Consider the following 13015-nt stretch of genomic DNA (forward strand, 5'->3'; position numbering starts at 1 on the left):
TCCCGTCACAGATGGCGAGCAGACGGCAGGCTCCGGCACCTCCACTTCCACGGCCGCTCTCCGTGCACCGGATCCCGCTTCTGAGAGCGCAGCACTTGCTCGACACCACAGCCACCCGCACGCCCCCCACAGCTCTGCGCCGGCTCCGGGGCAGCCGGGGAAACCGCCCCGCACGCACGAGGAGTCTGGGCCCGCCGGGCGGCGGCGCTACCGCTTCAGGCCTCGCACGGACGTCTGGTCCCCTGTGCAGTCTGTCGCACACAGAACGGACTCTCCCGTGAGAGGGTGTGAGAGGCGCTATCCTTGAGGCTGGTGAGGGACTGAGCCAGGCCTTGTTCCTCTAAAAATACGCCCTGCAAGTAGGTCAGTGCAGGGGAGCTGGGAGCAGCCAGCCGGGAGCGGAGAACGGGCAGGACCCAGGGCCTGTGCTGGCAACGGCCTTCGCCAGCGCCCCGGGGAGGCGGAGGGAGGGGCTGCCCGGCTGCTGCGAACACTTGCTCGCGTTCTTCTCTGCTCAAGCCCCACGTCCAGGGTTAGCAGTCACCTCCGCTACTTCTCTAGGGAGCAAAGCCAGACCTCAACAAGCCCAGCCCCTCTGTGGCCGCCAGGCCCTGGCCTCGCCCTCCCCGTACCAGGCCCCCTGGTGCGCTCCCTGCAGGGGGCGGGGGCATCTGCACAGATGCCAGGGGCTGCCTGCCCAGGACCCTGGGGCACAAGGGGAGGGAGCGGCGTTGGAGAGCAGACGCGACCAGCCCCTGGAGCACATCGGTGTGGGCAGTCTGAGACCAGACCCGGCCAAGCCCCACTCGGCGCTGGGCTGACACCCCCTGCCTGTCACCTACATCAGGTCTCCGCCGAGGGAGGCAGAGGGACCACAGTGCTGTTCTTGCGAAGGACTGAGCACAGTGGGGGGCAGGACCCCCCCCCCACATGGAGTCGGGCAGGAGCTGGTGCAGAATCCGCACTCCACAACCAGGGGCGGGCGGGCCCAGCGCCTCTGGAGACGGGGCGGCGGGAGGCGGGGGCGGCTGAGCAGGAGCCGGGCTGCCAGGCACGTCCGAGTCTGCACGGAGGCTGTCAGGGGAGCGGTGACGAGGCGGGAAGATGAAGTGGGAACATGATTGAGGCCGGAGCAGGAAGGTAAATAAAACGCTGCCGCGGGACGTCAGCGCTCCGCAGAAAGCAGGCGAGCGCCACGCAGCACCTCCACGCAGCACCGCCACGCGAGTCACCACACCACAGCAGCTGTGCTGTGAGCTCGTTTGCAGTTTGTCACAGACACACAACGAGGAGGGTGGAGCCGGCAGCCCAGGAAAGGCCAGTGGGAGGCGCAGACAGGAGCGGGACCCGCGTGTGGGCACCTTTCTGTCCCCGTGCAGCTGCAGGCGACGCAACGGGCTTGGGCTCGGGCAGGCCACTGCGGCCACTGCAGACACCTGCCGCGGGGAAGGGGTCACCACGTTCCCTCACCTCCCAGCAAGTTTCAAACACCCGGGGGCCTGCGGCCCCGCCTCTGGTGGGAGCACCCTCTGGGGAGAGCAGAGGAGCCGCAGGCTGCGTCTCCCAGGGGCTCCGGCCCTGCCCAGCCCTGCCCGGCCCTGCCCGAGCCCCAGTTTGTCGGAAACGTCCCAACGAGATTCCCCCACATGCTCGGCTTCATGATCTCTGTTCCCACAGGGAAGACACGTGAGCTGAGGGCAGCCTCCTCCCTGCGAGTCTCAGCGGAAACGCGGCTGGCACCCCCTCTCCATCTCCCACGGAGACTGATGTGCGCAAAGCCTGACAGTCAGCCAGAGGAACTATTTCCCCAGCGGCACGCGGGTCCATTGTGTAGAAAGGGCCCCGGCCGCCTGGCAGGGAAACCTGGGCCTGACAGCCTGGTGCCTCGTGGTTTCTCCAACTCCTTCCCGACCCAAGTCACCTTCACCAGAGGTTTTGTGTCGCCTAGCTGAAAGGAAGGAGAAGAGGGAGGAGGAAGGGCTGAAAGGAAGGAGAAGAGGGAGGAGGAAGGGCTGAAAGGAAGGAGAAGAGGGAGGAGGAAGAGCTGAAAGGAAGGAGAAGAGGGAGGAAGAAGGGCTGAAAGGAAGGAGAAGAGGGAGGAGGAAGGGCTGAAAGGAAGGAGAAGAGGGAGGAGGAAGGGCTGAAAGGAAGGAGAAGAGGGAGGAGGAAGAGCTGAAGGGAAGGAGAAGAGGGAGGAAGAAGGGCTGAAAGGAAGGAGAAGAGGGAGGAGGAAGGGCTGAAAGGAAGGAGAAGAGGGAGGAGGAAGGGCTGAAAGGAAGGAGAAGAGGGAGGAGGAAGGGCTGAAAGGAAGGAGAAGAGGGAGGAAGAAGGGCTGAAAGGAAGGAGAAGAGGGGGGAGGGAGGGCTGAAAGGAAGGAGAAGAGGGAGGAGGAAGAGCTGAAAGGAAGGAGAAGAGGGAGGAAGAAGGGCTGAAAGGAAGGAGAAGAGGGAGGAGGAAGGGTTGAAAGGAAGGAGAAGAGGGAGGAGGAAGGGCTGAAAGGAAGGAGAAGAGGGAGGAGGGAAGGGCTGAAAGGAAGGAGAAGAGGGAGGAGGAAGGGCTGAAAGGAAGGAGAAGAGGGGGAGGAAGAGCTGAAAGGAAGGAGAAGAGGGGGGAGGAAGAGCTGAAAGGAAGGAGAAGAGGGAGGAGGAAGGGCTGAAAGGAAGGAGAAGAGGGAGGAGGAAGGGTTGAAAGGAAGGAGAAGAGGGAGGAGGAAGGGCTGAAAGGAAGGAGAAGAGGGAAGAGGAAGGGCTGAAAGGAAGGAGAAGAGGGAAGAGGAAGGGCTGAAAGGAAGGAGAAGAGGGGGAGGAAGAGCTGAAAGGAAGGAGAAGAGGGGGGAGGAAGGGCTGAAAGGAAGGAGAAGAGGGAGGAGGAAGGGCTGAAAGGAAGGAGAAGAGGGGGAGGAAGGGCTGAAAGGAAGGAGAAGAGGGAGGAGGAAGGGCTGAAAGGAAGGAGAAGAGGGAGGAGGAAGGGCTGAAAGGAAGGAGAAGAGGGAGGAAGGGCTGAAAGGAAGGAGAAGAGGAGGAGGAAGGGCTGAAAGGAAGGAGAAGAGGAGGAGGAAGGGCTGAAAGGAAGGAGAAGAGGAGGAGGAAGGGCTGAAAGGAAGGAGAAGAGGGGGAGGAAGGGCTGAAAGGAAGGAGAAGAGGGAGGAGGAAGAGCTGAAAGGAAGGAGAAGAGGGAGGAGGAAGGGCTGAAAGGAAGGAGAAGAGGGGGGAGGAAGGGCTGAAAGGAAGGAGAAGAGGGAGGAGGAAGGGCTGAAAGGAAGGAGAAGAGGAGGAGGAAGGGCTGAAAGGAAGGAGAAGAGGGGGAGGAAGGGCTGAAAGGAAGGAGAAGAGGGAGGAGGAAGGGCTGAAAGGAAGGAGAAGAGGAGGAGGAAGGGCTGAAAGGAAGGAGAAGAGGGGGAGGAAGGGCTGAAAGGAAGGAGAAGAGGGAGGAGGAAGGGCTGAAAGGAAGGAGAAGAGGAGGAGGAAGGGCTGAAAGGAAGGAGAAGAGGGAGGAGGGAAGGGCTGAAAGGAAGGAGAAGAGGGGGGAGGAAGAGCTGAAGGGAAGGAGAAGAGGGAGGAGGAAGTGCTGAAAGGAAGGAGAAGAGGGGGGAGGAAGAGCTGAAGGGAAGGAGAAGAGGGGAGGGAAGGGCGGGCTGTGGCGATGTGGCGTGTCCCAGGGCGGACTTCCCTCTGGGAGGGGACTGAGATGGCAGACGCCCGCCTGTCCCACCCAGGGCGCCGCGGGGCCTGCGAGGGCTTCCGAGGGTCAGCAGCTCCTTCTGTCCAGGCCCGGCCTGCGGGTCTCCGTGCAGCGAGCGGCCTTCCAGGGAGCGAGAGCCCCGATGGCTGAGTGAGTGAGAAACGTGAGGCACCAGTGGCCCTCGAGGACGCGGATGCGTCGCCACAGGTCACCAGCGCTGTGAGCAGCAGGGACCGCGGGCCTCTCGGGCAGGAACCAGCTCGCTTCCGGTCCTCGCCTCCCTCCCAGGTAAGGGATGGACAACGAATCCTGGTGCCAGGGGTAAATGTTCACAAAGGGAGCCCTCCCCGGTGCTAGGAGGCTGACCTCGGGGAGCGGAGCCTCGGGAGGCGCGGGCAGGGCCACTGCCCTCCTCATCGCACCCCTAGGTGGCGCCAGAGCCAGCCCGTCCCCAGGACGGAGGGAAGGCACCTCTAGAGACACCCACCATTTCTCACTGCCTGTTAAAATCCTCAAACCAGCTGAGAGAAAGGCGAAGGGAAATAGGTCGGCGGGGGGGGGGGGGGGGGGAGGTTACAAATAACTTAAGATCTTAGAGGCAACTTGACACAGTTCCCACACTCCATGCCCCTCTTCTCTTACGCAGGCGCGTAAGGAGGCAACCGAAGGCAGCCATCCAAGAGGAGGCCCGAGGTGTCACCTTCGAGGCCGGGCCTGGGTCTCAGAGGCCTGGCGCTCACTAGTGGAGCTGCAGTGACTGAGATCGCATTTCCTGTGCGAAAGGCACGCCATGCATTCATGCAACACGGGACGTACTTTGGCGAAATAAACAGCAGACGGGCCAGTTCGGGACGCACAGGAGGGCAATGCTGCTGGAGCTGCGCGGTGAGACGCCAACAGCTCTCGCCTGGGTTCACACGGACATCAGGAGCCGCCCCTCCCCGCGAGGAAAGAGCAGAGCCTTACCCGGGGCTGCCAGTTCTCGTACTGCTTCTGCAGGTTGGCACCAATGGTTTCCAGGGCTTTCTGGGGGCCCATCGACAGAGGATCTGAGGAAGCAAGGAGAGAGGTCTTTACAGGTGCATGTCCTCCGGCAAGCCTCCTCAGAGCCCCCGCACACAGCTCACTTCCAAGTCACCCGGCCAGAGACCACACGCAGGGCCCAGGGTGCATCTGTGCTGAGCAGGTGGCGGAGCGGCGGGGCGCCCACGTGGGCTCCCGCCTGCAGAGGAAACTGGCTCATCAGCGGCACCGGGCCTGTTTCACCCTCCCAGCCTCTCGGTGCCGGTGGCCTGCCCCCTGCCCAGCCCCCTCTGGTGCTCAGTCCGGCCCCGGTGCGAAGGCTCAGTGTGCGCCTGTCCACCGACACCGTGCGGGGAGGGCCCGCAGCCGCCCACAGCCCCCCTCCCCCCCGCCCACACAGGAACAGGGCTGGGGGCACCCGGGGGCAAGGGCACCCTCCTGGGAACACCGCCCACACAGCGAGGCTCGGGGTTTGCCACGTCTCTCAGGGGCGGTTCTAGAGCAAGACGCTGCGAGCCAGCAATCCCGCCCTGCCTGGGCCCGGGAGCTCTCCGCACACTTAAAGCCTGTTGTGTCTATGAGCCGTATGTGTTCAAAATTCGGGTGAGAAATTTTTTAAAAGTTTATTTATTCATGCATTTAAAATAAGAACCCATTACATTTGAACATAAACATTTATTATGAAAAATGACTAAAAACTGAGACCAGCACCGCTTTACGTTCTGCCACACCTGCTTCGACAGGTGCCGCTGGCCCGCAGCCTGTGCGCTCCCGCTGTGCTCCCCGCCGTCCGCGTCGGGAGGCAGCCAGCCCGTGTGTTTTCCTCTCCCCTCCTCCCCTCCTCCCTCCCTCCACTCTCTAAGAAGATCAATGGAAAATATCCTCGTGTGAAGATTAACAACAACAACAAAGCCTCTGGGGCCTTCTGAAAATCAGCAAAACATAATCAAACAGGAGCTGCCGAGGGGAGGGCGGGGGGATGGAAGGTGGTGAGAGACACGACTGGGCCCCTGGCCGCGGGCCGCGCTTCTTGACCTGGGCCTGACCTCCGTCTTCCCCGCAGTCTAAAGGCCACACGCGGCCACTGCTCTGCGCGCAGCGGCCCTCCCACAAGCATGTGCTAATTGCCTTAGTGACACCGAGGGGCCGTGCTTCTCCGCAGGACTTTGAAGGGCTCTCCACTAATTAGCGGAGTCACCTTGAGGAGGACTTTAATTGAGGAAACACGCAATGGCAAAGGGCCACTCTGAAACCAGCAATGGCTTTTAACGGCCCCGTCTCATCACCACGTCACCTGCACGCACTGGTCATTAGCAGCGGGTGCAGTGGGAGGCCCTGCGCCTTCCTGGGCCCGAGGAAGAGCCGGGAGCTCCGGCTGCACTGCCCGGGCCAGCAGCTCTGGCTCAGAGCTTTCTCCACGCTCCAGCAGCACTAACCACTGAGCAACCCACCTGCAGGACAGTGCAGGCACCAGGAGCAGGTGACTGCTGGGCAGGGCGGAGGGCCTGGCTGGGACGCCCTGTTAAAGTACAGCCTCGTCCTGTCCACAAACGTCACTGCAGGGAGGTGGGGAGGCGCCCAGCAGCGGCACCGTCCTCGCCAGGGAGACGGGGACACACCAGGCGAGGCCCCGAGAACAAAGGTTCCAGCTGCAGGCACGGAGGGTGTGCCAGGGCCCGGCAGCACCTTCCTCTTGGCTCGGGGTCACCAGGGGCCACACAGATCGGCGCAGAGGCCGGCACCAGCCCGCCCCGGCTGCCACGGTGCTGGCGCTGCCTCCTGCACTCTGAGCTCCTCGCCACTTGAGGGCCTGTTCCTGGTGCGAGTCTCACCTCCTGGCCACGCCCGAGCGCCTGCGCAGAACGGCTCCCGGGTCCCTGGGCACCGCTGAGCTCACCCCCTGGGTTTCCACGTAAACATGACGTGTCCCCGCTGGGGGCTGCCAGCCCCATGTCCGCCATGGGAAGCCTTTGCCGGTGCCCCGTAAGGCCCAGCGCGCCCCGGCCACCACCACTTCCGTGCAGCCCTCGCCCGCCACCTCCTGCTCAGTGCCCAGCCGCTGCTCAGGGCCCGTGGCTGGGATTCACGGCCCGCGCCTCCCTGGGCAGGGCAGCGGTCCACAGACACGAACACAAGGAAGAACCGGCTCCTCGCCCGCTGCCTGCCCTGCCCTGAGCGAGCACGCGTGTCTGGGGAGGTGTGTCTGCGGCCGGGGCAGGACCGTGCGGTGGAGGGCGGGCAGGAGGCCGCGGTCTCTGATGTTTCTCTCTCTTCGGTGCTTCCTTGTCCCTGCCTTTCCCACGACCCGAATGCCGGGGAAACGGCTGGTGCCTGCAACGCGCAGGAGAAGAGCGAGAGGGGCCGGCAGGTAAGGGCGTCCTCCAAGGACGACAGAGCGAGGCCGAGGCCTCAGCGGCCGCGGGGATGACAAACAACCGATCGTCAGCCACTGGGTGAGAGGACACGGTGAGCTCGCGGGGAGGGAGCTGAGGCGTGAGGAAGAGGCAGGGCTGGCGCGGTCTCAGAGCACCGCGCCCAAACCGCTCATCGATGACAGAGGGAGCGGGACCCCGCCGCGAAGCCCGCGGGCACCTGCCCGGCCGGTGACGGGGCAGCTGTCAGCAGCAACGCGATCAGTCAGCTGCACCCGACAGGACGCGGAGGACGGCACTCCTGCCCTCGAAACCTCGGCTAACATCCCCTGACGGCGGGCCGAGGCCCCCCACTCCCTGGGGAGGGAGGCACTGCATGCAGGGTCAGTCAGTCATTGCTGAACGGTGACCAGTTCCTGCTCCGGGCCAGACGCAGGGCCGCTTAAAGGAGAAGGGACGATCCAGCAGCCGTGATTTACTGACTTTCCCCGACACACTCTCCACCACGGGCCACGGGTACGTGCGGCCAACATGCAGGTCCAGGTTCCTGAAGAGCCCGGTCCTCGGCTTTACAGGAACGGGCGCCAGCCCCTCGGGACCAGGGCAGGAGGGACGCCCGCCGGCCCGGAGCCCACCCAGTGACCTCCAGGACTCACCGATCCAGCACTCCAGGCGCGCACAGGGCGTGGTCTTCACCACATCCGGAGGGTCCACCCCAACGTTCAGGCACAACACCAAGGCGACGCTGACGGTCTTCATCTGCAACAGGAAGAACCGACGTTTCAGTCTGAGGCCGTTCTCACTGTTCCCGGAAGCCGTGGCGTCCAGCTCCGCCCCCCGCCTCAGCCTCGCCCTCGCCCTCGCCCCTCGCCCCTCGCCTGCACGCCAGGCGCTCTCTGGAGCAGCTCTGGGAGGGTTAGGTTCGCAGGAAAGCGGGCAGATGGCAGGCGAGGCTTCCCCGGGACACGTTTCCAGAAAGAAGTACGTGACCAAAAGCATCGACGTGTAACCAACATCCTGCCACCTTCCCCGCACCGCCCTGCACAGACTCACACGCAGCGAGAGAGAAGGCGCACGGGCGCGGGCCCTCTCGCCCGTCGGCGGGTTCCTGCGTGTGCTCACCGCCCGGGGCTGCTGCTCGTTCTCACGCCCTCCCTCCGTATTAAAGGCTCGCCCGCGTGGCTGGTTGCAAACACAGTAGGTCCTCGGGTTATCCGTTCCCACGGCGCCACGTAACGCGATTGTCGCCGTCAGTCGGAACCCACCTCCATCCCTCACACGGAGCACAGACACAGACACAACAGTGATGACGTGACACAGGAAAGAATTTAAAAGAAAGAGAAACATCCCGACCTTCACTTGTGGTAAATAAATAATAAAAACATAAAGCACACGTGTGCAGGCGTCGAAATGACGGAACTTTTTTAATAAATGAATGGGAGATGGCGACGTAACCACGAGACGACGTACGTCGAGTCCGACGTAACCCGAGGACGGCCTTCCTTCCCGCGTCTGGTGTTTACCATCCGATGTCTCTGACACACCACAGCCTGCGCCCGTCACTGAGGCGGCGGCCGACACCGCCCGCACCTGCGCCCTCCCCAGCCTGCGGGGACCAGGGGCCAGGCCGCCTGCCTGGAGCGCAGCCAGCGACCTGGTCCTCCTCCCTCATCCCTCCCTCGGCGAACGTCTACTGAGCGAAGACCAGGCGCACCGTTAGGTACATCCGTCACTCGAAGAGGAAAACACCCGTGGGAGGGAGACAGCATCTCAAGCAGGGGGCCCTGCAGCCCGTGAGCCCCGACTCCTGCCCGGCCCGCATGAGCCGCTCCCCCTCCTGGGCCTGCCCGCTCCCCCCTCCTGAGCCTGCGCGCAGCCACTGCTCAGGGCCCCCACACGGCCCTCTCTCCAGACAAAGTACAGTCCCTCCACCTCCACAGAGGGTGCGCTTACACACACACCTCGCCCGACACCCTGTACTACACCTTTAAGGAAACAAGAAACAATGTCAGAAATACAACGACACATGAACTAGGAAAACGCTCTGTCCCACACACCTAGCTACCGATGTGATGCCACGATCGGCAACAGACATGACCAGCAAGCAGCCCGGAGCAGCCACGCGTGTCCCGCGGCCACTCCCCTGCGAATGCTGGCGGCGTCAGCCGGCTTCCAGGCGTGGGGAGCTTTAAATCCTGAGCTGTACCCTGAAGTGTCTTTTCCGTATTTTATGTTCATTTCTATGGTAACCTCATTCCAAAAACTCTAGATTAATGTTTTTTAATAATACAGTTAAGCATTAAGAAAACGTAAGGGCTATCCACTTAATTGCCAAAAATGGCATAATAATACATAAAATAACCATTTGGACTCGAACACATTTCCTTTCCAGAGCAGTGTGATTGGCGATGACAGTTATGTTCCCAGAAGTTTATTTTAAATCTGCAAGAGCATCGTTTTAGACGGCAGAACGTGAAGTGGCGGCTGACGTGTGCGGCCTCGGGCACGCCGTTAGTCGCCGTCTCTCCGGACAATTCCCTCCCCAGATGGCTCTCAGCGGCGAACCTCTCAGAGGGTTCCCAGGGACCGAGACCCCGCGGGAAACTAAAGGTGTCCCCGATGCCGCCCACAGGCCCAGCTGTGACCCGGAAGCTGGGTGAGGAGCACGATGGCGTCTCTGCCTTTTCCTGTAAGGCCTCCGGGTGCAATTCACACACACACACACACACACACTCTCACACACACACTCACACACACACACACACACACACTCTCACTCACACACACACGCACACACACACACTCACTCACACTCACACACACACACACTCACTCACACACACACACTCACACACACTCACACACACTCACACACACACTCACACACACTCACACACACTCACACGCACACACTCACACTCGCACACACTCACACACTCACACACACACACACTCTCACACACACACTCACACACACACACTCACTCACACTCACACACTCACACACACACACTCACACACACACTCACACACTCACACACACTCACACACACACGCACACACACACACACTCACTCACACTCACACACACACACTCACACACACTCTCACACACAGACACACTCACACACACTCACACACTCACACACACTCACACACGCACACACTCACACTCACACACACTCACACACACACACACTCACACACACACACACTCTCACACACACACTCACACACACACTCACTCACACACACACTCACTCACACTCACACACACACTCACACACACTCACACACATACACTCACACACACACACACACACTCACACACACTCTCACTTACACACACACACACACACTCACACACACTCACTCACACTCACACACACACTCACACACACACACACACAGTCACCCGACTGACCACTCAGCCCCTTCCCTAGAAAGGGAAAAGAACCCATACTGTCGCGCCCTGACCGGTGTGGCTCAGTGGATAGAGCGTCGACCTGTGGACTGAAGGGTCCCGGGTTCGATTCCGGTCAAGGGCATGTACCTTGGTTGTGGGCACATCCCCAGTAGGGGGTGTGCAGGAGGCAGCTGATCGATGTTTCTCTCTCATCGATGTTTCTGGCTCTCTATCTCTCTCCCTTCCTCTCTGTAAAAAATCAATAAAATATATTTTTTTAAAAAAAGAACCCATACTGTCGCAAAGGGGTAGAGAAAACAGAAGAATACGTATCTGCCTCAGACAAGTACACACGGACGGTCAACCCTAGGTAACTGGGCAAGACAAAGCCTAAACGTGGCGAACGTTATTCCTTGGAGCCCGGGGCGGAGCTGGGTGGAGCACGCGTCTGCAGGCGCACGGCCTGGGGGACTCTGCTGGTAGAAGGTGAGCCGAGTGGCAGGGAACTGGGCCTCCAAGCAGCCCTGAGACGAGGCACCTTCTCGGGGTGCCGGGCCTGGACACCGCCCGCGGAGCCTGGGCGAAGAGGAGGGCGCGAGGCTATGCGGCTATTGCTCCAGGTGTGGAGCACAGGCGAAGGCCCCCCGAGGAGGGAACGCGGCTGCCTCCTCCTCCCCGCACTGGCCTCCTGTGTGTTTTCAAATTTCTATAATAAACGTGTGATTTCTACGAGCACGGGGAAAGTGATAAAAGTGTTATCACACCGTCAGGGAGGCTTTATGTGTGTGCGTGTACGTATACGTAATTTTATTACCTTCTGAAGAGAGAGAGGCCTGCTCGGTTCGCTGAAGCTCAGGCCAGTATCCAAGGCAACAGCGAGCGGATGGCGAGGAGAGGGGTGCAGGTGAGCGCACGCAGGCGTGGAGGCAGATGGCGTCCCTGCGGACAGCGCTGCCCCCAACCCAGGCCCCTCGGTCCCGCGAGCACGTGTCCTGGCACAGCAAGCGAAGCCGCCTGGACCCCTCCCGGCTCCTGCCCGGAGGACACCGGACCCGCCCTGCGCGAGGCCGTCCAACAGGAGGGCTCAAGGCCGCTCAGAGTTCTTCCATTTGCTCGGCCACGGGCGGATGCGTCCCGGCTCCCCGTGCAAATCAGAGTGCCAGCATCACCACGGGCTGAGCGCGCTCAGGAAGACCTCCGTCCTCACGAGCAGTAATGTCAGCCGTGCCGGCTGCACCAGCACCGTCCCCAGGCAGACGGCACGCAGAGCGCCGGCGGGGAAGCGCCCGTGCTGGCTGGGCCGTGTGGGGACGGGCATGCACAGCGTGGCGGTCCGAGGTGGCGGTCTGAGGTCGCCGAGGGCGGGTTTTCCTCCTCTCCCTCCGGCCTCTGGGTGGGGCCGAGGCCATGCCAGGTGGACGGTGAGGTGGCGTCTACAGCGGAGCCTCCTGGGACGGAGGACATGGAGGGAGGGCAATGAGCCAGGAAGCTGAGAGTGAAACCGTGGCCTGCGCGGGGCATGGCCACGGGGAAGGGACAGGAGCGGCAGAGAAAGGAAGAACCCGCTGCTCCACGCCACGGTGACAGCGGTGCTCAGCGGGCAGCGGGAAAGGCACAGCCCATCCCGGGTCCTGCCACGCGCCCACGGGACCGCAGTCACCCCGCTGTCTGTGGTCCACAGCACTGACCCGCACACTCGGTGACTTCCTACACGCGGCCCTCCCCGTGGGAGACGGAGGCCATGTGTCGTGGCTCTCCTCCAGCGGCGGGGCCACACAGGCCTGTGCTCCTCCCGGCGGGTGCCCCCGGGAGCCCGGTTCTGAGCCCCGCGGGCCCCGCTCCACAGGCCGAGGGGCAGAGGCCTGGACGGCGCAGGGCTTCCGGCTCCCCGCCAGGCCCTGCTGCTCAGCAACTCCAGAAGCCCCCCCCCCCCCCCCCCCCGTGACTGTATGGGCACGGCCACACTCGACCCCAGCCCTCCCCCCAGGGACTCAGGACACCCCGGCCTCAAGGCGCTGGGAGCCCACCGTGGCTTTTACCTCCAGGCCCACAAAGGGAGGGAGGAGGGGCCGAGAGCTCACAGCGCTGACTGTCACGTTCAAGAAGCACTGGCCCCGAGCACACTCCGTCCGAAGCACCCAAAGCAGCGTCTTGGCCGCGGTCTGTGGGTTTACAACTGGTGCTGGCGCTGCCTTTCCTCCTGGGCGGCAGGTCTGGAGCGGAGGCGGCTCAGGGTCCCCCCAGGAGGGCCAGGTGTGGCCTCGAGAGCCCGCAGCAGGCCCAGATGCACGCAGCAGGCCCAGATACACGCAGCAGCTGGGGACCAGCAGGCCTCTCAGCCACCCACGGAGAATGCAGGCCCAGTGGCCTCCCCACGGCCCAATCATTCAGAGCAATTCTAATGAGAGACTCCCGAGGACGGCCGGGGCCAAAGGTGGTAAGCTTACAAACATGAAATAACAAAGAGCAACATTCCCATTCATTTCAAAGTCCTGCAGCAAAGGTGTCTGCAGGCACCAGTCTCCTCTGAGCG

The 13015-nt window shown here is 62.3% G+C and overlaps 1 protein-coding gene across 1 annotated transcript in view; it reads right to left on the reverse strand.

Moving 5' to 3' along the window:
- The window catches only part of RPTOR (regulatory associated protein of MTOR complex 1), an 82157-nt gene that overhangs the window by 48955 nt on the left and 20187 nt on the right, over nt 1–13015 (reverse strand). The window contains 2 exon segments of the mRNA XM_079797872.1: nt 4648–4730; nt 7733–7835. Of these exon segments, the coding sequence (XP_079653998.1) occupies nt 4648–4730; nt 7733–7835 (186 nt within the window).

This window comes from Cnephaeus nilssonii (assembly GCF_951640355.1).
Source record: "Cnephaeus nilssonii genome assembly, chromosome: 19".
NCBI lineage: Eukaryota > Metazoa > Chordata > Mammalia > Chiroptera > Vespertilionidae > Cnephaeus > Cnephaeus nilssonii.